This window comes from Crassostrea angulata, chromosome 3, assembly GCF_025612915.1.
Source record: "Crassostrea angulata isolate pt1a10 chromosome 3, ASM2561291v2, whole genome shotgun sequence".
NCBI classification, from domain to species: domain Eukaryota; kingdom Metazoa; phylum Mollusca; class Bivalvia; order Ostreida; family Ostreidae; genus Magallana; species Magallana angulata.
Window position 1 is genome coordinate 19,180,672 of NC_069113.1, and position 23,667 is coordinate 19,204,338.

The 23,667-nt window shown below is 34.5% G+C and overlaps 2 protein-coding genes and 1 pseudogene across 4 annotated transcripts in view; 2 read left to right on the forward strand and 1 right to left on the reverse strand.

Moving 5' to 3' along the window:
* The window catches only part of LOC128176019 (E3 ubiquitin-protein ligase UBR2-like), a 24,600-nt gene extending 9,670 nt beyond the window's left edge, over positions 1-14,930 (forward strand). For all 3 annotated transcript variants that reach the window (XM_052841989.1, XM_052841990.1, XM_052841991.1), the window contains exons 17-46: positions 130-216; positions 356-417; positions 555-662; positions 870-935; positions 1,221-1,297; positions 1,405-1,499; positions 1,788-1,912; positions 2,154-2,206; positions 2,379-2,490; positions 2,618-2,669; positions 3,014-3,168; positions 3,513-3,606; positions 3,785-3,882; positions 4,211-4,464; positions 5,774-5,929; positions 6,211-6,351; positions 7,552-7,716; positions 7,841-7,941; positions 8,122-8,233; positions 8,484-8,544; positions 8,790-8,877; positions 9,142-9,294; positions 10,029-10,265; positions 10,508-10,583; positions 10,982-11,121; positions 11,718-11,823; positions 11,991-12,131; positions 12,394-12,564; positions 12,811-12,909; positions 13,024-14,930. In XM_052841989.1, coding sequence (XP_052697949.1) covers positions 130-216; positions 356-417; positions 555-662; positions 870-935; positions 1,221-1,297; positions 1,405-1,499; positions 1,788-1,912; positions 2,154-2,206; positions 2,379-2,490; positions 2,618-2,669; positions 3,014-3,168; positions 3,513-3,606; positions 3,785-3,882; positions 4,211-4,464; positions 5,774-5,929; positions 6,211-6,351; positions 7,552-7,716; positions 7,841-7,941; positions 8,122-8,233; positions 8,484-8,544; positions 8,790-8,877; positions 9,142-9,294; positions 10,029-10,265; positions 10,508-10,583; positions 10,982-11,121; positions 11,718-11,823; positions 11,991-12,131; positions 12,394-12,564; positions 12,811-12,909; positions 13,024-13,165 — 3,527 coding nt within the window. In that variant the 3' untranslated portion in view covers positions 13,166-14,930. The remainder of the gene's footprint in view (positions 1-129; positions 217-355; positions 418-554; positions 663-869; positions 936-1,220; positions 1,298-1,404; positions 1,500-1,787; positions 1,913-2,153; positions 2,207-2,378; positions 2,491-2,617; positions 2,670-3,013; positions 3,169-3,512; positions 3,607-3,784; positions 3,883-4,210; positions 4,465-5,773; positions 5,930-6,210; positions 6,352-7,551; positions 7,717-7,840; positions 7,942-8,121; positions 8,234-8,483; positions 8,545-8,789; positions 8,878-9,141; positions 9,295-10,028; positions 10,266-10,507; positions 10,584-10,981; positions 11,122-11,717; positions 11,824-11,990; positions 12,132-12,393; positions 12,565-12,810; positions 12,910-13,023) is intronic.
* Positions 14,931-15,541: 611 nt separating this feature from the next.
* LOC128178372 (zinc finger protein 62 homolog) lies at positions 15,542-18,339 on the forward strand. The gene is made up of 2 exons (XM_052845494.1): positions 15,542-15,630; positions 15,867-18,339. Exon 2 carries the CDS (start codon positions 15,870-15,872, stop codon positions 18,270-18,272), a length of 2,403 nt encoding a protein of 800 aa, XP_052701454.1. The 5' UTR covers positions 15,542-15,630; positions 15,867-15,869; the 3' UTR covers positions 18,273-18,339.
* Positions 18,340-18,488: 149 nt separating this feature from the next.
* On the reverse strand, positions 18,489-22,467 carry LOC128178373 (tigger transposable element-derived protein 4-like; annotated as a pseudogene).
* Between the last annotated feature and the right edge of the window lie 1,200 nt (positions 22,468-23,667).

Here is a 23,667-nt window from a genome sequence, read left to right on the forward strand (position 1 = left end):
AAGCGAGATTTTAAAATCTGCGAGGATTGCTTCTCACGATTTTATGTGGAAATTAATTCCTCGCGTTTAATAAGGAATTTACAGTTATTAATTAAGAGGTAACCTTACGTACTAATGATTTCATTACAGTGTGTGGACACACAGTCAAATGTTTGAAATATGATGTACAAAGTCAACCTGTCTCTATTCATCTACCACTTAGTCGTTATCTAGCAGGTAATTTGCTTCTTTGTTTTCATATTAAAGATTCCATTTTTCCCTCATTACAATCATCATTCATTTTGATTTTTTGAATTTTCAATTACGGTATAAATACCGCAGTATCTTGATTTTCAACACTGGCTTTTTTTTTTAGGACTCCATGTTTATATGGGAGATTATAACTTGCAGTTTGGATGCTCAGAATTAAATGTTCAGGTAATAAATATAAATTTGAGAATGAATTATTCCCAGAAAATCCTCGGTATGATCGATAAATGTTTAGATAAATTGGGTTGCAGCACGAGTAAATATCGAGTAAAATTGTGTACCTTATTTTCTTAATCTCTGACCAGGGCTTGGACCCGGTGAAGATGATAGAGCCGCCCCTCAGAGTACAGGTGTTGATCGCTCAGAGCCAGGCCGGACTCTGGAGGAGGAACGGATACGCTCTGTTGAACCAGGTACAGTGTAAAAATGGTCAACACTTGCATGGAATTTGTGATTTCAGTACATGCATTCTTATGTTTGCTGAAGTTTTTGTGTTTAATTGTGAAATGGTTACAATTCTTTTGAGTTCAAATGTCAGTGTACAAAACTTTTTCTATTTTAAATGGATCAAATTGAGGTTGATTGAGTTTAGATATTTTCACTTATTTTTGTACTTTCAGATTTACTTTTATCACAATGTAAAGTGCAGACAGGAGATGTATGATAAGGATATTCTTATGCTTCAGGTATGTTAAAGTTCATGTTGATTTTTTAGGGTGGTGCTAAGAGGCAGTAAATGATTTATTTGACTCATTTTGATGTTTAACGAATATCAGCTTTTCATTAGCTACAGCTAAAAAACAAATAACAAGAATGAAATTTAACTTTGAAGACACAATTTTTCCCCAACTTGTAATGAACGAGACATTCAAAAGCAACACTTATCTAGGTACTCTAAATTGATAGAAGCATTGCATTCTGGTATCCTTAAATATTTCTATGTACATGTGTACTTTCAATCTATTATCAAGATCGGGGCCTCAGCTGTTGACAGCAATGAATTCCTGATACACCTTTTGAACAGATACGGACTGCTTTTGTGGATCAGGTCAGTGAGATATTGTGTTTTTACTCCAATGTATAAAACATGTTCACAGGGTAGCTCTGTAATTTCTAGATTTTTTTGATTTGACGTGATTGTCCTTGTTTTTACAGGCCAGAATATGATGTACCCACAGGACAGGACGACAATGTTCGCCAAACTATCATGTTGGCTGAGGAGTTTTTAAACCTTTTGCTCATCATCTTAGGTAACATTTTATTGTTGTTTTGATATTAATTGTGTTAAAGAAATACATCTAACAATGCTGGCTTATCGAGTCATTGGTGAACCATTTAACTGTTTATTTTGCATTTCATGAGACAGGAGACTATGCGTAAAATAATGTCCCCATAATCACACAAGATTGGTCAAACTATCAAAATCACTCCCTATAATTTGAAAATTCATCTATGAAGGTTTGACTGACCTTGTTGGTACATTGTACCAACTCATTGTACTAAGTGTAATGTACACATATCTCTGTGTTGTGTTTCAGGGGAAAGATATGTTCCAGGGCTGGGGCAGGTCACCCATGAAGACACCCTTAAAAGGGAGGTCATCCATCTCCTGTGTATCTCCCCAATGTCCAACAGTGAGCTCTCCAAAAACTTGCCAGACAGTGTGAGTTCATAGCCTCATCATACACCTGTAGATGCAAAGTACATGTACAAGTTAATGTGTAGTTATAAGTTCACAACCTCATCATACAAACCTAGATACAATGCACAAGTCAATGTGTAGTTGTGAGGAAGTGGCTCTAATGTATAATGAAATATGAAAGATATATAGGGCCTACCTGTTTACGTTCTGATGAGTGAATGGGACACTGCGCCTATAGTTACTTGTTTGTCTGTTATTGTAGACCAACTTGAAGGCAGACATAGAGGATGCCATTCATGCAGTTGCTAACTTCAGGTATGTATATGTTCTGTAGAAATACATGTGCATGTTAATGTACTGCATGTAGTAATGAAATCAAAAAATGAAATTACTGATAAATCTTTTAAAATGTATGGTTGTTTTGGTTTTATTTTTTTGGTTTGATCTCTTGTCTCATAGTTTTTTCAATTGCTCCTATGTTTGATAGAAAGCCAACCTCAGTAGGTACTGCTGGGTCAGGGAAGTTTGAACTGAAGAATGAGTGTTATAAGGAGTTCAACCCTTATTTCTACCATTATTGTCGAACTGACCAATCACAGGTAAGATAACATGCTGTTTTTTGAGATAACTCATTCTTGACAAAAAAATTTTTTGATGCTTTTTTTTTTACCATTTTCAATGTTGGTTTAAATATCAACTGAATGTCTTGTTTTTGTCATTTTATAGGCAGAAGAGACACAAATCAAGAGAAAAAAAGAGGAAAAATCTGCAAACCATAGTAAGTGTAACTTATATGGAATGGAAAAGTCCACAGATATTATTATGTCTCATTGGCAAATGTTTGAAAGCACATTTTATTTTGCTGGGGGAGGGGGGGGGGGGGTGGCTACATTTACAGTATTTGATCAAAATCACTGCATCTTGTATTAAAAATTGACCAAATTGAAGGAGCTGATTGAGTACCTAACAGTTAAAAATTATCATTAGAGTCACATGTCTATTGAATCATCTTTATGCTTGATCAGTTCATACATACCTGGTATATGTTTGTTGTATGTCATATTAGGCTTGCAGGGAGGAGGCACACCTACAGGTTAATGTAAATCTATGAATTATTTACAGCTCTACCTCCCCCTGTTCCCCCCAAGTTCACCCCCCAGTTTGCTCAGATCTCCAACCTTCTGCAGAGTGATGTGTTAGTCCACATTCTGAGCCTTATTCTACAGAGAAGTGTAGCAGTCAGGTCCAGATCCTGGTCAGAGACTCAGCTAGATAGGGTAAGAATCGGACAGTTTAATCTAGTATACATATCCTTATACTACACATGTATATGTATCTACTTTAAGATACTTAATGAACTAGTTATCATACTTAGTGCTCTCTGGCTGCTTCTGCGGTCCATTATTAAAGCAAACTGGAATAGAAGATTAGCGCTAAATTGTGAACAAACTAATGAGTGTGGATGATTACTAAAAATAGAATGGCTTTGTTAATGTAAATTCTTAATATCATGCTAAATTTCCTAAGCAAAAAGAAAATGATTCTGACAAACATTGAATGGCAATTTTTAAATGGAAAAAGAAATTTAATGTTAATCAAAATGTATGATAACATGTTTTAGGTGTTGCATTTGATTGGTTTGGCTCTCCATGAACAAAGAAGAAACATTCACGAGGGAAATCACAACTTTGACTTCATTGGCAAAGCTCTGAAAGGTACTGTCACAAATCCAATTTTGGCTTTCAAGAAGATCACTGTAGTTCTATATACTGAATTTTGATGGTGTAGAATTTAACAATATCCTAAGTTTAAACATACATTTCAGTTTTAATTAGATTTATCATATTTAGAGTACATTTATGCTGGATACTACATGAAATAAACCTTTTACAGGAGAACCAAACTTTACGCAACTACTGGAATCCTTGGTGACTGATCCTAAGAATATTTCCCATGATTCCACAAAGGACTTGCTGTCTTGGATTCTTCAGGTATCAATTAGGGTTTGATGCAAGCATTAACAACTAACAATCAATTACAATAACTGTACACTGTATATTTTGCCCCATGTTATTTTTGCCTTCCTTGCTTTGCAAAAGGCTTTGCCCCATCTTGAATTTGTTCAGATAAAGTTGTGTTTAAAGAAAAATAAGTTAAGACATTAGAATTCGCCTATTCTTAAATTCCTTCATTGAGAATGAGGGCGAAAGGGCGAAAATAAAATGGGGCGAACATTTCCCTGTATACAGTGTATTGAATGAACTTATCTCTGTTTATATCTTTTTACCCTTATTAACAATTCTACCTCATTTTCTGTAGAAGTTTATAGAGGTGAGGCAGATGACAAGTTCTGCAGAGGCCAATGGTCCTGTAGAACAACTTGCCTCCTCTAGCAAAGAGGAAAATGAGGCAGCAAAGAAGAGGAAGGCCAGACTGGCCGCAAAGAGGAAAGAGAAGATCATCGCCAAAATCTCTCAGATGCAACAAAACTTCATCCGAGACAATGCTGATCTGTTCGAGTCCACTGATGCAGATTCCTCACTTACACGGGGAACGTCAGAAATGGACATCAGGTAAGTTGTTAAATCCTGAGTGATAGATTCAAACAATTAGAGCAATGGGAAAAACATTTGATTCAGAGTTTTGTGTGCAGTTGCTCAGAACATTTGGTTACATTAAGTATTCATATAATACTGTGGTTTCATCAATATTCGTTAAATACCAATTTTCATTGATTTCGTTGTTGAGTTTATCCTTGAAATTAAATATTCATTGAACTGCAATTTCCACTAATATTTTGTATTGATAGGGTTATTGGCCACGAATTTACGTATCCTTGAAACTGTGATTTTCACTTTATCCACGAAAAATTGATACCCTTTAATATTAATAAAACCACAGTAAAACATGTGGATTAGTATACTTCTTTTAACAAATATGTTGAACAAATTTTCAGTGTAAAAATCGGTAACTGATTGGGTCACGGAGTTAGTGTACATCAGGATGACTCAAGGATTTAAAACTTAATTAAGAGGCACATTCAGTACTTTTTATACCCCCGCTCCAAAGGAGAGGGGGTATACTGTTTTACCCTTGTGTGTCTGTCTGTCCGTCCGTCTGTCTGTCTGTCTGTCCGTCTGTCCGTCTGTCTGTCCTTCCGTAACAAAAATTTCTGTCGCATTTATCTCAGTAACTATTTATCGCAGATGCTTGAAATTTTTACACAGTGTTTGTTAAGGCATGCCATATTGTGGGATATATTTTTTGGACCAATCAGATGTCAACATCCTGTTAAATGACAACTTTGCTTATTTTTTAACCAAAATTTTCAAACAAATTTTCGTCAAAGATTTCTCAGCAACAATTTATCGCAGATGCTTGAAATTTTTACACAATATTTGTATAGGCATGCCATATTGTGGGATATATTTTTGTACCAATCAGACGTCAACTTCCTGTTAAATGACGACTTTGTTTATTTTTAGCAAAAATTTTCAAATTTTTTCAAAGAATTCTCAGCAACTGTTTATCGCAGATGCTTGAAATTTTTACACACTGTTTGTTAAGGCATGCCATATCGTGGGATATATTTTTGTATCAACGGGACGTCAACTTCCTGTTAAATGAGTACTTTGTTTATTTAGCCAAAATTTTGAAACAAATGTTCCTCGAAGATTTCTCAGCAGCTATATATCGCAAATGCTTGAATTTTTTTAACACACTATTTGTTTAGGCATGCCATATTGTGGGATATATTTCTGTACCAATCAGATGCCAGCTTTCTGTTAAATGTCGACTTTGCTTATTTTGCATATTCACATCAGAGCGGGGGTATCACTAGTGAGCATTGGCTCACAGATATCTTGTTCCTTCATTGTCTAGTGAAAGTGCCCACCATGAGACCCCTGTAGCTCTGGGGAAATATCAAAGTCTTCCCTGCAGTATCGGCATTACCAAGGCAACCTGCATTCTGTGTCAGGAGGAACAGGAGATTTCTCACAATTCCAGAGCCATGGTGCTGGCTGGATTTGTTCAAAGGTAAAAGACTACAGTGACTGTTCATCTTGTATATCTACATGATTGTACAGTTTAAGTAAGGTGCCTAGTATATGATTATGTATGCTTTGAACTAGCAACCTGTGTGCATCAATAAATCTTTAACTGAGGAACATTAAGCAAGATTGGTCATTTAGACTTTGCTAATATATAAAGTGAGTTTTTTTTACACCATATATTATGAGTAATGCAATATTTATACATTGCGAGAAATCAGTTAATCTTGCAACTTACAATAATATTTGTGATATTTTTTGTTTCAGATCTACGGTGATGTCACAGTGTAAAAGTAGAAACCCTACCGATGGAGAAAACTTGGATCCTCTGTTCACGAGTTCTGATCTCCATGTTGGAAGTTTTACTAATTCCTGTGGCCACACCATGCATGCTGACTGCTGGCAGAGGTAGGTTACAGTTACAATATCAGGTCACAGGGGCCTCAACTTAGTAAGGCATTGATACATGTAGTCGTCCGTTAAAGATTTCCATTGATAATATGGTTTTTCTGTTCCCAGACTTTAACCCCCTCCCTTCGACAAATATTATAATGTACATCTACATGTACAACATGCCCAGTGACTTTTTAACCAGGAAAAATCTGGTTATTAAAATGGTGAAAATGGCGGGCGGGCTGCTGCCAAAAGGGTACCCTTTTGTACGGATAACTCCTCCTACAGTTTTCAAGATAGGAAGTTGTTCTTTTGCAGATCAATTGTACATATATCAGAGGTGTGCATATAGCTAGGATTTTGATTTCCAATAATTTATGAAAAAAAACCCAGCTTTTGAACTTAGTCATTTTTTGGCAAAATATTGCATATAGGGTACCCTCATTGTACGGATAAATCCTCCTACAGTTCTCAAGATAGGAAGTTGTTCTTTTGCAGATCAATTGTACATGTATCAGAGGTGTGCATAATGCTAGGATGTTGATTTTCGATAATTTATGAAAAAAATACCAGCTTTTGAACTTAGTCATTTTTTGGCAAAATATTGCATATAGGGTACCCTCATTGTACGGATAAATCCTCCTACAGTTCTCAAGATAGGAAGTTGTTCTTTTGCAGATCAATTGTACATGTATCAGAGGTGTGCATAATGCTAGGATGTTGATTTTCGATAATTTATGAAAAAAATACCAGCTTTTGAACTTAGTCATTTTTTGGCAAAATATTGCATATAGGGTACCCTCATTGTACGGATAAATCCTCCTACAGTTCTCAAGATAGGAAGTTGTTCTTTTGCAGATCAATTGTACATGTATCAGAGGTGTGCATATTGCTAGGATGTTGATTTTCGATAATTTATGAAAAAAATACCAGCTTTTGAACTTAGTCATTTTTGGCAAAATATTGCATATAGGGTACTCCATTTCACTGGATACGGGTTGACATGGATTATGGATACAGTTCACATAAATGAAAACCCCATTTGTTGTAACATTGACAGCTTTTCAGTTGTTTTTTAATTATAACTCAAACATATAAAAAAAAAAACCTTACAAATAATCTGTTCTCAAATAATGTAAATTTACCAAAAAGAAATTAAATAATGTTAGTCTTTGAAACATTAAGATCTAAAGCACTTGTCCTGTTCTCTTTCAGCTTCTTTCAAGCCATTCTAGTCAAGGAGAGGCGGCGTTTGTCTCGTATCCCTCACTCCCTGAGTTATAACATTGTTCAGCTGGAGTACCTGTGTCCCCTCTGTGAGAGTCTAAGCAATACTGTGATACCCCTAGTTCCTGCTTTACACAGTCTGGTTACTGACAGGTCAGTTTGAAATAGAAGTAAGATCAAATGTACAGGGTGTAAAGTGTATGGTCCAAGTTATCCAAATGTTTTCATTGTTAACATACTGCTTCACGAGATGACATAATATTATTCTATGTTTCAGTGATCTATGTGATGTGAACTTGAGTTTTGGAGACTGGTTAGACGGATTGCAAAAAACTGTAAAAAATGCTACAAAGCAGGAAAGCAGTAGTGCCAGTAAAGGTTAGAGACAATTATCTCTTACTTGATTAAAGGCGACCATCTCTTACATCTATCTCATTAAACAAAGCATTGTGAAAAAACATCATCATTAATTCAGTTTCAATTCAATCTACAATATTTCATTTGAGATTGTTTTCTCTCATTTCTATAAATGTAAAGACATTTTGGTTTCCCCTTCAGGTGACCCCTTTCCGTTTTTGCCCTCCTCACTCAGCAGTATCACAAAGATGATGGCTGACAGCGTGGCCAGCAACTTTCAGTTACTATGGCAATATGTCAACAACACAAAAGGGTAAGTTTGATGGTTTGTCTGAGATTACTATGTAAATTTTTGACTCGGTTTTAAGGTACCACTATCATAAAGACTTATTATCGGTTCGTCATGGTGAATTTATTTTCCTAGTATGATAGGTTTACTTTTATGCATGTACATGTATATTCATGAATGCCAAGCACTCTAAGAAGAAAAATTATTTTGATACTTTAACATTCCTGTTTAACAGTTTGATACATGTGTGTGTGTGTGTTTTTGTACATTCTAGTGGTCGGTTCAGTGAAAGTTTGATGGAAATGATGAAGAAGTTTGCCAAAGATGTGTACTCAGTAAGCACACAAAACTTCATGTATAATTGTTGTTTCTTTGTACATGTTATGTGATACAATTTCATTGCACAGTGAAGTCTATGTATCTCTTGCTCTTGGGTAGTAATAGGAATATACATTGTAAGCATATTGGACAAGTACAGTACAATTAAATATTGGATTCAAGTTAATTATAGTAGGCTAAATTTATTCGTAATTGTAATTGATACATGGATAATGTTAACATTTATATCTGTGATTGACAGTTTGGACTGGGGGTGGACCCTGATGACATGAACCACAGGGTCTCGATTGTGGCCTGGAACACCTGTGCTTATACGATCATCAACCTGGGTAAGACACACCTTAGTATACTATAGGGAAGCTTTGTAAGGTCTGCTGATGAATTTGTAACATCATTTGATAGTCAGATCCTTGATGCAGTTGTAGTTTTCTGTTAAAAAATAACCTGAGTAAGTAGTTGTAGTTTTTTGGTAAAAAAAAAAAATAAATAAGATAGTTTACATGTAATTTGGACTGTATATATATATATATGTAAATGCATCCCAGGAAACAAAAAAATGGACATTTACCTTAATCTTCTACATCTGATTTTAGAGCAATACCTGCGTTATGAGAACAAGCCTTTATTTGGGGCCTCCCCCTCCAGAAATGTGGACTGTATCAATGCCCTAGTCAAGTTCGCTGCTGTCTGTAGTCACATCATGCCTCAGGAAGTCATCAAGAAGCACTGCCTAAGACTCCTCTCAGGTGAGAAACTAGTCATAGGCCTCACTCTGTTTGCAGTAAATTTGATTTTTGAAAGCATATACTTCAAAATAAGGAAAGTACATAGATATTAACATGAATTTAATAATATGAAAAATTTAAAACATTAAAGTAATGAAATTTATTTATAATAAACATGTATGCAACAGTACCTGTGTAAGTTGTATTGCTTCTTAAGGTCAGACGACACGTTCCTCAATTTTCGATAACTTTTTCCAGGAATTTGTTAATGGTTTACTATTACTTTGACAAGCTTTCTTGCAAAAAATTAGGTAATACCAGGCATTTCTGCAAAATACTAGAGTATGCAATATCCTATATAATCTTCTTGAAAAAACACTTGGATTGCTGATATAAAAATAAATTCATCTACAGCACAGCAAAATTCGCTAAATTAGACCAATATCTCCGCCGTGGCAGGGCTTTGAACTCACGACTTCGAGAACCTATATGCTTTTGGCTGTGAGCAGCCACGGTTCTAACCACTCGACCATTTAGACATATAACCAAATCCAAGTAAATTTTGATCATTTTTAAAGTAATTATAAAATTGTTTTTTTTGGAAATCTTTATTACGAGGGGATACAAAAAAGATTTTTGAGGAACGTGTCATCTGACCTTAATACATATACAGGTAAATGTACCCTGTAGTCTATCTTTACTTTTTCCTGTACATGTGTGTTGCATAGATGTACTGCAGTCTACACCTGTTTCAGGTTTACTGAGCAATGGTCTTGGTGAGGGAGACGACCCCCAGTGTATCATTGACGTTGATATGTTCCACTACCTGGTGGCGGTCACTATGGCCCTCCCTAGTCTGTACACCGAGGGAACCACCGCCAGCAACCTGCCCCTCAACAGCCTCAACAACCAGTACATACTGGAGCTGGTGCTGACCGCCCACATTGTGCAGGTCATGCTGCTGCACGACCGGTCACAGGACGGAGAAGAAGGTGAGGGCTGGGTACTGGGGGTTTTACCATTCGCCCATTTACTGTCGACTTCTTCATCAGAATATTCTTTAAGTCCTTATTAATCTTTTAATGTTGTGAAATCCACATTAATCTTTTATAAAAGTATAATTAAGTGAAGAATAAAGTTTTTTTGGGTTGGACTTTTTGAATTTGAGCGACATGGATTATATATTTTTGATTTTATGGCTATTTCCTTATTTGGTGGAAAATTTTAATTTCAGGTGGTATGGAGATGGAGAATGATGCAGACTCTGTAGCCCTGATGTCTATGTACACAGAAATTAGGAGAAAAGCAGGGTACGGAACTTTACTTCATTTCTTGTTTTTGATTCATAAAAGCAATTGAATAGTGATGCAAGTGTTATGGTTGTTGCAAAGTTCCTTCTCCAATCTCAGGGAAATTTCATTTTCAATTAATTGCTTTGATAGTTACTTTGTAAAATTTGTTAGGAGTATTCATTTAAAGTGTTGAACTATGGTTTATGTGACTAGCAAACACTGTTTCATCTGTTGTATTTGTCGTCACAATTATCTCCAATGACATCAAAGCACACATGCTAATTATCAATTTACCATAGAAATCAGTTGTTAGTTAACACTTAAACATACTACATCTCCTGTGAATAGTATTATATGTACAACAATGTTGTTATTTTATTTACCAACTAAGTATTGATTTCTCAATTTGTAAACAGGTGTCTACCTCCAAGCAATAATGACCCATTGCCTTGGCAACTGACAAGGCATATTAAGAGGGCAGTACTCCCCTTCCTACGCTGTGCAACAGTGTTATACCACAACCTAACAGGAGTCCCCATCCCCGCCCAACTCCAGGGTAAGTCAAGCATAACATTTTTGTACCACAACCTAACCGTAGTCCTCTTTCCCTCCCAACTCCAGGTTAAGTCAAGTATAAGAATTTTGTACCACAGCCTGACTGGAGTCCCCATCCCCACCCATCTATAAGGCACCACCCTGTGACCGCCCAAATCCTGGGTAACAGTGCTACAATGCAACCTGTCTGGGTCCCCATCCCTGTGCATTTGTAAATATTGTTTGTTACTAATGTGACCCAACACCAAAAATGGCATACTTAGGAATATTTATGTACTGTACATAAATAGGAACAAATATATTATACAAAAGAAATGAAATATTGTGTATTTTAAAAATAATTTCCTCCCAAGAGAATGAAATCCCAGGATTTACATGTAAATCACTACCAATGCAAGTGTTCTGATTACCGTATTATTTATCTAAACTGAATATTGGTCTTTTTTCTTACATTTTCCTGATTGAATAGTTTATTTACAAAAAGAAATTTTTTTGGAGAGTAATTAGATCTCCATACATGTATTTCCTGAATTTAAATGTGACTGTGTTTAGTGTTGGCGTTGTCTATAATATTCCCCATCGTGTTTTCTGTTTTAGAATGGACAGAGGAAGTTGAGCCTTTCTGTTCCTATCTCTCTCTGCCCACGAGCTTTTCTGAACTCTTCCTGAATCAAGGAGAACTTCTTGAAAGAGTTGTCAATCAGTAAGTTTCTTTCAAAGATAGTGTACTTTATTTATGCCATATTGACTGTTTTGAAGACTTTACCAAAAAAAAAAGTTTAGTATATATTGCTTGTTAACCAATCAAATTCCATCTCCACAAAAGCTACCTAGGAATAAGTTATTACAGATATCTTCTTTGTGTTACAGGTGGTGCAGCAGTGATGTCCTGAGGTCCCGCCTGTACTCCGCCTCGTCGCGCTCCGTCGTCTCCTACCCCCTGCCTGTCAATCATCTCATTGACCTGCCGGACGACTACAGCCAACTGATCAATCAAATCTCGTCCTTCACGTAAGTTTCCTCATCTTATTTACATGTATTTATTTATATTAGGGAATTTCTGCATATACATGTATATATTTCCCACTTTGTTTAGGAGCCCACCCGCAAATAATAGGAAATGTTTTATACCACTAGCTTCTAAACCATGATGCCTAAACTTAACAAATGTATTGTAATAGATTGTATCAAACACTGTCTCTCATTTTTGTTCACCACATGAATATTAGGGTAATAATTTAATTACAATATATTTTCTTGATTCATTCTGTAGCTGTCCCAGCTCTAAGGGCAATGATAGCCAGCTACCCACCATGTGTCTGGTATGTGGGCTGGTGGTCTGCTCCCAGAGCTACTGCTGTCAGACAGAGATCAAAGACATGAAGGTGGGGGCTGCCACAGAGCACACCTACAGGTGCGGCGCAGGTGTGGGAATCCTGCTCAGGTAAGTTCTTGCACCTGTTTTGTTGGAAAAAGTTATCATACTGTCTACTGTATTACACTTGTTAGTAATTATTGATGACCAATGTTTTTGCCAATTTACATGAAAATTTTTTGGTGCTTGTAATTGATTTCAGTAAATTCTAATTCTCCTCCTTTTCCCTTTGAGAGTCCCTTTTCATACTTGTTTAATATTTGATAGGCAGTATTTAATACAGTGTACTGATAACAATGTGTTTGACATTGACAGGGTTAGGGAGTGCCAGATTGTTCTATTGGCTGGGACTAAGGGCTGTTTCATCCCGGCCCCATATGTTGACAGCTATGGGGAAACAGACCAGGGATTAAGGTATTGAATAAAATGCTATAATGGGATGTTTTTTGTCTCTCTTTTATTAATCTCTATGCATTTTTTTCTTTCGAAAATGTACATGACAGTTTGTTATCTTTTGATGTGTTTCAGACGTGGAAACCCTCTCCATTTGTGCAAGGATAGCTACAAGAATCTACAGAAAATGTGGTTTACACACTGCATTCCTGAGACGGTGGCTCACAACATAGAATCTCACATGAACTTTATGAGCATCCACTGGCAGCATCTCTGATGATGTCTGCTTTGGTAGACCAAGGCCTTGCAGATTCCCTTAATGTTATGACAACTGAGAGCCAGTGCGTTGACAGTTTATAACAATGTACATAATGCATGGAAACTCTAGTAAGGCCTTTATTGGGGGAAATGTAAAGGTTTATCCCCTAAGTAAACCATGTCAACTTCTTTTGATTTGACATAATTCATTTAATAATTAATTTTTCAGTTTTTTGTTGGTGTTTATTATGTTGTTGATTAATTACTAGTATATTTTTTGTTATGAATGGAATTATTTGGAGCATGTAAGCAGATTTCTTTCCTGCAAAGGTGTATGCTTAATCAACTTGCATTAACTCTTCAGATTTTTGAATATCAAAACTTATTTTGTAAATATAACCTCAAAGAAATAAAAAGTCTTGTATCTGAAATTTTTTTTTTTTAAAAATCATATTGGTTTCATTTTAATAATTAAATTATTGTATCTTTTGAAGACTTTAATCGCAAATTTTAAAAAAACTGTCTTTTTGAGCTGTGAATGCAGATTATAAGAAATAACGTATGACAATGATGTGAATGAATTAATATTAAGCAAACTCCTTAACTACGGGTTGACTGCCAGTTCAGTGATACATATCATATAAATGCTCAGGATGGACTCTTGAGTATGAAGCTGAGTCAAATAGTTCTGGTCATGATGAGAAGATAGTGCTAGAATATTAGTGGTTTTTGTATTGTTACAAAGGATATTGGGAGCCCATTCAATGAAAGTTTAATTATAATATTAATACAAAGTGCTATGAACTGAGAGTGCAATGCCTGAACAAATTTACAGTTGATGCAGGAAATGGGTTGATTTTTTTTCTTCTCCAAAATCTGTTTGTATCATATCCTAAAATTTGTTCACTTTTTGACAACACCGTAGATTTGGTTGCCGGATTGTTATATTTTAGTTCTGTAATGCTTTGTTAATTTAAAAGTTGTTGTTAAGGATGCAATTTGCATTGATTATTTTGTAGGCATTTGATTCATCCATTATTTTACTTGAAATTATAGAACATTATTGTTTTTACATGATGTGATCTAAACCATTTTTTTGGAAGATTATTATTTGTAAAATACAACTGTATGAGTTTTGTAATTTGATTTTTCTAAAATATGAAGAAATTCTGTGTGGCATATGAAGAATTTACCATAGTGGCATATGTAAAGTAAAGAATTATTTTACATTTTTAAAAAAAAATAATGCGCCTCATTTGAGATGTGCATACATGTCAGATGTATTGTTGCTGGTTTGAGGGATAGTTAAGATGCTTATTCCATATTTCTATGTTATTCACTGTATTACAGTACAATGTCTTTTACTTGTGAATGCAATTATTGTTCGTTAACTTTTTAATTATGATGTATATATTGAGGAAAACCTATAAGAAGTCTTTCAGTAGGTAAACATTTGCATGCCCTGACTTGTAGAGAAATATAGGTTTAATATATTGATATTTTGTTGCTAAAAATGGCACACCAGTTGTAACAGCTAATACATATTGCTGTATTTGGTATGACATATTTTTTCGCTTTTTTAAAATATGTACAATATGAATTACATGTATCTTCACAAAATTGTTATTTTTCAGTCTTTTAGATGTTTATTCAATGTATATTACCCAACATGGTATTAATTCAAATATAATGACTTCTTTCATTGCTTAGTTAAAAAACTCACTTCCTTTTAAACTGAATGGAATTTTAAGAAAGACACAATGTCTAATAAAGATGTGAATGTTTTTTGATCTTTGTTTTCTTTTGTACCATCACTAGCCTTTCTTAGGAGGAATATTTATATATATTAAATATATATTAAATATTTTTTTAGCTCCCCTGAATCAAGGGTTTTCTGTCATTTGTAAACTTTTTGTTGTTGACTTCTTCTCTAGAACCACTGGACCAAATGTAATAAAATATGTGTTTATGGAAAGGGGATTCTAAATTGTTAAAGTAAAGAACAAATCCTTTTGAAAATGAGAATAATCATGACACAATGAAACAGATTAAGTGCATCTTAGGAACCTCTGCACCAGGAATGTCAATATCCCAGAAGGAGGTTTCAATTATCCTTTATTTAGTCATTGATGTATATATCTGGAATACATGAAAATTATGCAAGAATCACAAAATTTAAGAAGAGTCATATTTAAACATTTCGTATTTTCAAAGGAGATAAAACCACTGTTGTTCAAGTGAGCGATGTGGCCCATAAACGTACGTCTTACTGTTAATTTTCATCAGGTGAGGGAAAATTGTAAACTATAGAGGTAAAGAAACACCTCTATAGCCCATAAAAATAGTGTTTTCCCTGTATAATTTTATTAGCATTCCATATGTTTTTGATACCGTCCTTGAATCAACATTATAAGACGAATAAGTTTGTGAACCATCTGTTAAATAATATATATCAACTTGTACCTGAAGTAGCTGCTGCCAAAGGTAAAATTCAATTAAATCGACAATGAATAGTTAGATTTGGGTTATCTACCATTTTCTGTATAACTTATAGATTCTTTTCATTAATTACATTTATTGAGCAATCGTTTTGTAGAGCTAAGATGCAAACGTTAAAAATATCGAGGAAATTTGGGCTGTAAGTAAATGCTATGAAATTCATTAAAAACTAAGTCAGCTGTAAGTTATGTATTTGTATACGCATTATTATATATTTGTAGATCATGAAAAAGAAGGCTAAATATAAGAAAAGCAGACGCTCAGCTTCAGATAGAGTGTCTAAACCAGTAGTTATCGCTGAAATTCAGACTGAGATACACTGCGACGATTTGGATCAACAAAAGCAAACAGATAAGAACACAGACACAGTGCAGGAATTAGATCGAGGATCGCAGTCTATAAATTGTCATGACGATGAAAGTGAAAAGGAACAAGCTTCTGAAATCTTTAAAGAAAACAAAAACAAGCCCCAGTTGAAACGAAAGGGAGGACGTGGATCAATCAAGCAAGAGAAACCCTCTGGCCTTTTTGTCTGTGGCGTTTGTTCTTCCTCTTTTTGTAATAAACGAAAATTGACCTTCCACATCAAAAGGAAACACAATCAACACAAGCCAATTCCTGAATCAGATTTGACATGCTATTTATGCTATAAAACTTTTGCCCAGCGGTATAATCTCATGCGCCACATCAGCAGGGTTCACATGAAGGAGAAGCCTTATGTTTGTGATCGTTGTGAGAAAAGGTTCTCAGAAAAAAGGGCGATGGTTCACCACAGACTATATCAACATTCCAATCACCGCTGCACGCTCTGTGGGATTTCATTCGATAACCCAGAGGATTTTGACAATCACCAGTGCTGTGCAGTGTTTATTGAAGGTTCGGAGAAACCTTATGGATGTAAGACATGCAAGAAATGGTTTGGGAACGGAAGTAAATTACACCTGCACGTGAAAACTCATTCATTTATGGAGGATGATTCCACAATGCTCACACATTACACCTGTGGTATTTGTACAGAAATCTTCAGCACTAGAGGTGACTTCAACGAACACATAAAAATTCACAAGAAAGACTTGCAAAATGTACCTCCAGAAAATCCAATAAATGAGGACACTTTCATCTACCAGCCAGAGCAAATAGTGGTAAAAAAGATTGACCCTGAAAATGGGATGGTGCTTGTGGAATGTGATGTTTGTGGGAAGACTCTAAGTATCAATTCCATTCAAAAGCACAAGAAAATTCACAGTGGAGAACTCAATATGTCAAGTTGCTCAATATGTGGGAAAGTACTCTCAAACTCGCATAATCTAGGAAGGCATATGAAAATTGTTCACATGAATGTGAAGTCATTTTGTTGCGAAATTTGTGGAAAACTGTTTGCTGAAAAGCGGACAATGACTTCTCATATGCATTCACAACATGCAAGAAATGCTTGCAGAAAATGTGGGATCTCTTTTCAGAGTAAGTTGAGCCTTCAGAGGCATGAATGTCTTGCAAGATTTACTCAGGACACTGGAACAGGCAAAATCCTTTATGGCTGCAAGAAATGTGAAAAGACCTTTATTCATAAATGTAAACTTCGACGCCACATTGAAAAACATATTAACATGAAAAAGAGTCCAGAAATGGTAACTGCACGAAGGAAGCGTTTACTGGAAAAATATTCAAGCTTAATTGAAGAAATGGACTGTGCTGAAGGTAGTCAGGTGGAAAGTGGAAAATCTCAAGAACTAGAAATGAATGAACAAAACGTGGATGGGGGTAAGGAAAGGTTGAATAACGCAGAAGTGAGATTTGATAAAAATCCAATAACTGAGGACACTTTCATCTACCAGCCTGAGCAGATAGTGGTAAAAAAGATTGACCCTGAAAATGGGATGGTGCTTGTGGAATGTGATGTTTGTGAGAAGACTCTTAGTATCACTTCCATTCAGCAACATAAGAAAATTCACAGTGGGGAACTCAACATGTCAAGTTGTTCAATATGTGGAAAAGTACTTTCAAACTCACATAATTTAGAAAGACACATGAACACTGTTCATATGAATGTGAAGTCATTTTGTTGCGAATTTTGTGGAAAACTGTTTGCTGAAAAGCGGACTATGACTTCTCACATGCATTCACAACATGCGAGACATGCTTGCAAAAATTGTGGGATCTCTTTTCAGAATAAGTTCAGCCTTCAGAAGCATGAATGTCTTGCAATTACTCAGGACACTGGAAGAGATAAAATCTTGTATGGCTGCAAGAAATGTGAAAAGACATTTATTTATAAATATAAACTTCGACGCCACATTGAAAAACATATAAACATGGTAAATAGTCCCAAAATGGTAACTGCAAGAAAGAAACGTTTACTGGAAAAATATTCAAGCATAATTGAAGAAATGGACTATGCTGAAGGTAGTCTGGCGGAAAGTGGAAAATCTCAAGAACAAGATATGAATGAACCGAAAGTGGATGGGGGAAAGGAGAGGGTGAATAATGCAGAAGGGAGCTTAGATAGTAAAGGAAACGTTTACTTCTGTGAAAAATGCAATTCATTGTTTGCCTCATTTGAAGATTTTTGTTGTCATCAGATGTGGCATGAAGATGCAAATGATGATACGGATGAAGACTTTGAATGAATGAACTTTGGATTTCAGTAGGGACTGTAATGTTTAATTTGGTGCCAGACTTTCGTAACATTGGTTTTGTTTTATCATTGAAAGAAATGGTCTCAGGATACAGGAATACAAAAAGATCTTAGATCATCTAGATTTAGTTAAAATTCTGATCATTCATAAAATGCCCACCATTATTTATCATAGCTAGATCAATAGATCCTATTATGTGTGTATGATAAAATGACTTTTCAATCATGCAGTGAACAATATCAGACAAAATCTGGATCCTTCATAATTGTGGGACTTGTTTTTTTTTTTTTTTTACCTAGATTGTAATTCTACTTTTCACCTTTTAATGTGATGAAATGCTCTTGTATTACATTCCATTAATTGTTGATTTATTTCATTAATAATTTCCAGCCCTGTAACAGTTATCAGATCTTTGTTTTCCAGACACTTGTTTTATGATCTCATAATAGTTTAAAAAACACATACATGTTCAGTTAACCAACTTTAATAATGCAATTGCAAGAACATTGCAGGAGTTATTATAAACCTTGGGCATGTACTCCTCTTTATTCTTTGCCGCAAATCAGTCCTTAATCTTAATGTCTCTTAAAAATTATATATTGTCTCAGTAACAAAATTGGTTCTTGCAAACCAGCTATTTTCTCACTGGCAAAGTAGGAATAGTTGTCAGGAATATAAGTTAGTTTACATATAAGAGGAACTATTAAATGTTAATGGCAATTTATTTTTAATTTTTAATGCCAGAATGGCAGAATCAATTAATGCATTGATATTAGCTGGCACATTTAACACTTCTTGAGTGTTTAACACTATAGTACATCCAAGTAAACCGGAATTTTTACAGCACATAATGAGTAACCCAGCCACATTATACATACCGTGGAAGTATTTAAATTCTTGGGGGCAAATTTTCATGGATTGTGGGTTTTTGCTTATTTGTGGGGATGTAATTTCGTGGATGCATCAGTTTTAGAAAGAGAGATAACTCTTTCAAATTTAGTTTGTTTAAATGTAAATCCGTGGGGTAGATCAAACTTTCCACCAGTGGCACGAAAATTGAGCCACCACGAATTCTAATGATTTCACAGTAACCCACACTGGTTATATTGATATATAATTTTACAATAAACTTGAAGTAAGATTTTATGTATTTCCCATTACATTCCATTTTAAATGCTTAAGTACGCTCTGTGATATTTTATTTACTCTGTTTTCAAAATATGAAGGAGAAAATTATTTCTTTGAGACAACTAAGGTGTAACATGTCGAATGGCATGTCTTAAACTAACCAACTAGTCCTCACATGAAAGAATAGTTGCATTAAGTTTTATGATTAGTTTACTTAGAAATTATAAAAAAAAATCCAAAACGAGTACACTGTAATATTTATTAGTTCTACAAGTAGTACTTTTACTGGTGAAAATAAGTTAGAAGTGGAAGAGGAGAGTGTGTTTTCATTGTATAATGAGTTGGGTTTTTTTGTGTCAAAAAATTGATTAAATGTAGGGGTGGAAGCTACATTAGAGTATGAACCTCAAACTGATTTAATGGTTTTATGATATAATAATGTGTAAACCTGTATTACTGTTATTGTCATGTAATCTTTTCTAGTCAGTTTCTGAGCCAAGTTTATCAGCCTAATCTGTATTGTTTTATTTCATTGTTTATGCCAGAACACTTTTACATTCCACTTTTAGTTAATTTTTTCAAATATTATTGTTATTTTTCCATCAATCTGTGTATAGGGACAATTATAATGGAAATTGTTTTTTCTCTCTAAAAATCTCTAAATTGCACAAAAATAAATTACAGTCAAACTTGTATTAAGCAGTCACCTTTGGGAGGCACACAAAGTGACCTCTTAACAAAGGTGACCTTTGAATAGAGACTTAGGAATTTGCCAACATCAGTTACCTTATCTAAACAAATATTAGAGTTTTTATATACTTTCAATTTAGCACACTGATCAAAATAATGAATTAAGTTATTGTTTGGATTTTAATAGCATTCATTATACATGCATTTACAAATCACATGCAGTGCAATTACAAAACAAAGAATTATGCAGGCAATTTTTTTTAATTTATTTCTAATTTATGAAAAAGTTACTTATTTTTGTCTGCACTTCTTTTAAAATTTGAGCATGGCCATGAACTTTTGCATAAACTTTCATTTCTGCCAAATTCTTGCAGAACTTCTCCCGACAAATAACAGATTCTTACTCCTCACCCTCTTCATCCTGATAATCCTCATTTTCCTTCTCATTCATTTCCCCAGTCCCTCTCTTGATTGTCACATGTTTCCATATTCGCGTCCATCTTGACTAACTCTACGAAGTCACAACCGAAAAGTTCCCTTGACAGCTGTAGGACAGCAAGTGGGACATCATCATCTTCATCATCATCACCCCCATCATTCACATCCACTTCAGTGGTTGGAAGGTTGTCATTTTGCATATCAACAAAACCGCATTTTTTATAACACTTCACTATAGTTGATGTTTCAACTTCTTTCCAACTAGTACATGAACTTCAGTCAATCCAGTAGATTGCATCCAGCAGAGAAATCTTTTTCAGGATTTCTGATCCACATTTGGAGCTGTGATCCATTTCACGAACCATTTTCTAAAGTTGGCGATTTCTAAATTTCAATTTGAGGGTTTGAATAATTCCTTGGTCCAGTGGCTGTAATTTTGATGTGATGTTTTTTGGGAAAAACTGAAGTTTAATGTGAGACAGATTTATTTTCATTTGTGATGGTGCATTGTTAAGAAAAAGTAAAAATTTTCCTTTTCTGGCGGACCATTTTTCTGTTGACTGACTTTAACCACTCTTCCATGATGTTGGAAGTCATCCAAGCTTTTTTTATGACCTTGTAGACAACAGGTAGTGCACTTGGGTCCACCCTATTAAAGCATCGCGGCTTTTGACTCTTTCCTATGACTAGAGGGGGACGTTTTCACCCGTCATGCTGGCACATAGGACTACGTTGATCCTTTCCTTTGACCGTTTTCCTCCAGCACAGTCTTGTCCCTTAACATTAAATGTTTGTCTTGTTGTAGCTCTATCAAATTGAAAAAAAGTTATGTTCTATACATCAACTATTTTGTTCATGAATTATTAAACAAACCCAAACATGTATCTGAAGAAAAGGCCCGTCTCGTCCATATTGAAGATATTCTCGGGTTCGTATTCAATGATAAGATCTGGAATCCTTTCCATCCAAGATTGCACAAGGCCATTGTCAACATTCCCCCGCTCACCATTCTATATAAGCTATCATGTATATTATAACTTATGACCAACAAAACTATTCAATTAATTTTGAGAACGTTAACAAAAGTATTTGTAAAAAACCCTCTTTTATTCTAAGATAAGGGTACTAATTATTGACTTGCAAGAAATAGATATACAAATAGTTACATTCTTTGATGTTTTCATTCAGGAAATATATGTTTGTTTTTAGAATTTTGGTGGCTCACGCTTTTTATACACCTTGAATTAGTTTCTCAAATCACCAAAAAATAACTTGTTAAGATTGCCATTCAATCTTTTATCAAAAGAATGATGTTTTGTTAAACTGTTTGTATCAATCGATTTGGTTAAATATTATCATAGATCAGTGGTTAAAGCATCAGGTTTATGAGCCCTAGTTCATGAGTTCAAATCCAAATGGGACTTTTGTTCATAGTTACAGAACAATATATTTTTCAAACTCAATTTTTATTCAAAATTGCATATCTTTCGACTATATTTGACTTGAATATACTTATACATCATGCTATCTATCATAATCAAGTATCTTTTCCTTGATTTTGAGAAACTATTTCAAGATGTAGTGAGCCACCCTAAATATTGTTACTTAAGTCTTTATAGCCTCAATTCGAGGTCTACGTCATTTTGGTTAGTTTGATTAAAAATAAAATGGAGCTAATGAATGTTTGGATTTAATCAGACTGCATTTTTGTGAATGAAATTTAAAGCAGCTTTATAAAACGATTCATGTACATGTAAACTGAATTTTAAAATGATCTTTGGTCTACACATAATTCTTTAACATTCCAGACATTGTACAATTACATGTATTGTTCTAATTATTTTGTTATATTTTTTTGGTTGTACTTTGTATTTATCACATGTTGATGTGAAACTCTTTCTGTATGATGGAATTTGGTACTGTGAAATAAAGAGATATTTATCTTTTTTTGTCGTTTATGGCTTTGATTTATTTCATGGTCTTTGCAAGTAAAGGGATCTTACGCATGCGCTGATCTAGGTGGGGGTTCAAAGAATATCACTTGTATATAACAAAAGAATTGACCTCTAGGGCCGGTATTGGTTTTTGTCTTTACAAGAAAGCATATCGATTTCCGTTCCACTTCTTGATTTTAGGCCAAACATTGTAAACTCTTAGGTGTTAGTTCTCATAAAATTCAACATTGTTTCGTTATTCAAATACAAATCTTTCGTTCTAGAAAACATGGTATAAATACCCTTTTGTCCTTGTTTTGCTCTCTTTTTCAGTTTCTAAGAATGTACAGTTATACAGATACTAGTAACACCAAGGTAAGTTAAGCTATCAAGTTAAGCTATCATCATCTAGTAACAGTCCGTTGTATGACCAGAGTTCATTCGTGGGTAATTTACCTCCATTTCTGAAAACAACAAATTTAGTTTTTGCCATATTAACAGTAAGAAGCCATTTAGTAGTGTATTCATATGAATTATCATTTTTTGTAAACCATCTACAGATTCTGAGAAAATAACCACGTCATATGCATATAGTAGTACAAACGAGTTTAAATCTTGAATTATCTTAGGAATAGTGTCAAGTTAGAGTGCTACACAAGAATTCAGACATAAAAGAGAGAACAGAATAGGTGAAAGAACTTCACTTTGCATCAAACTTTTTAAATTTTTTAAAAGTTTGTAATGAAACCATTAACACGCGCGTTTGCGCGGTTTGATAATTTGTCTGCACCGCTTGGTGGGTAATAGGACCGACGACATCTTGAAATAAACATTCAATGCTTTATTTATATTCATGATGTCTGATTGTATGAAATAAATGTGTATTTTCGCTGTAAATCCATTGTTATAGACAATGAAAGCAAGTGTAAATTCATAAATTGTTTTATTCTATATATTTTGGCGATTGTGGCACCGACCTCCATAATATAATCTATGTAATATTCACATATAATCAGATTGATATTTTTGGTACAAAATGTTACAACATATTGAACCTTATAATCCTTATCCTTATAAAATAATTACCATTATAATGCTTATCCTTATAGCAGTTTTATAATACTTATTTCATACTGATACTGGGTGAGCAGATATAGAAGGTGTAAGCTCTATAAATTAGATAAAATGCGTCTCGA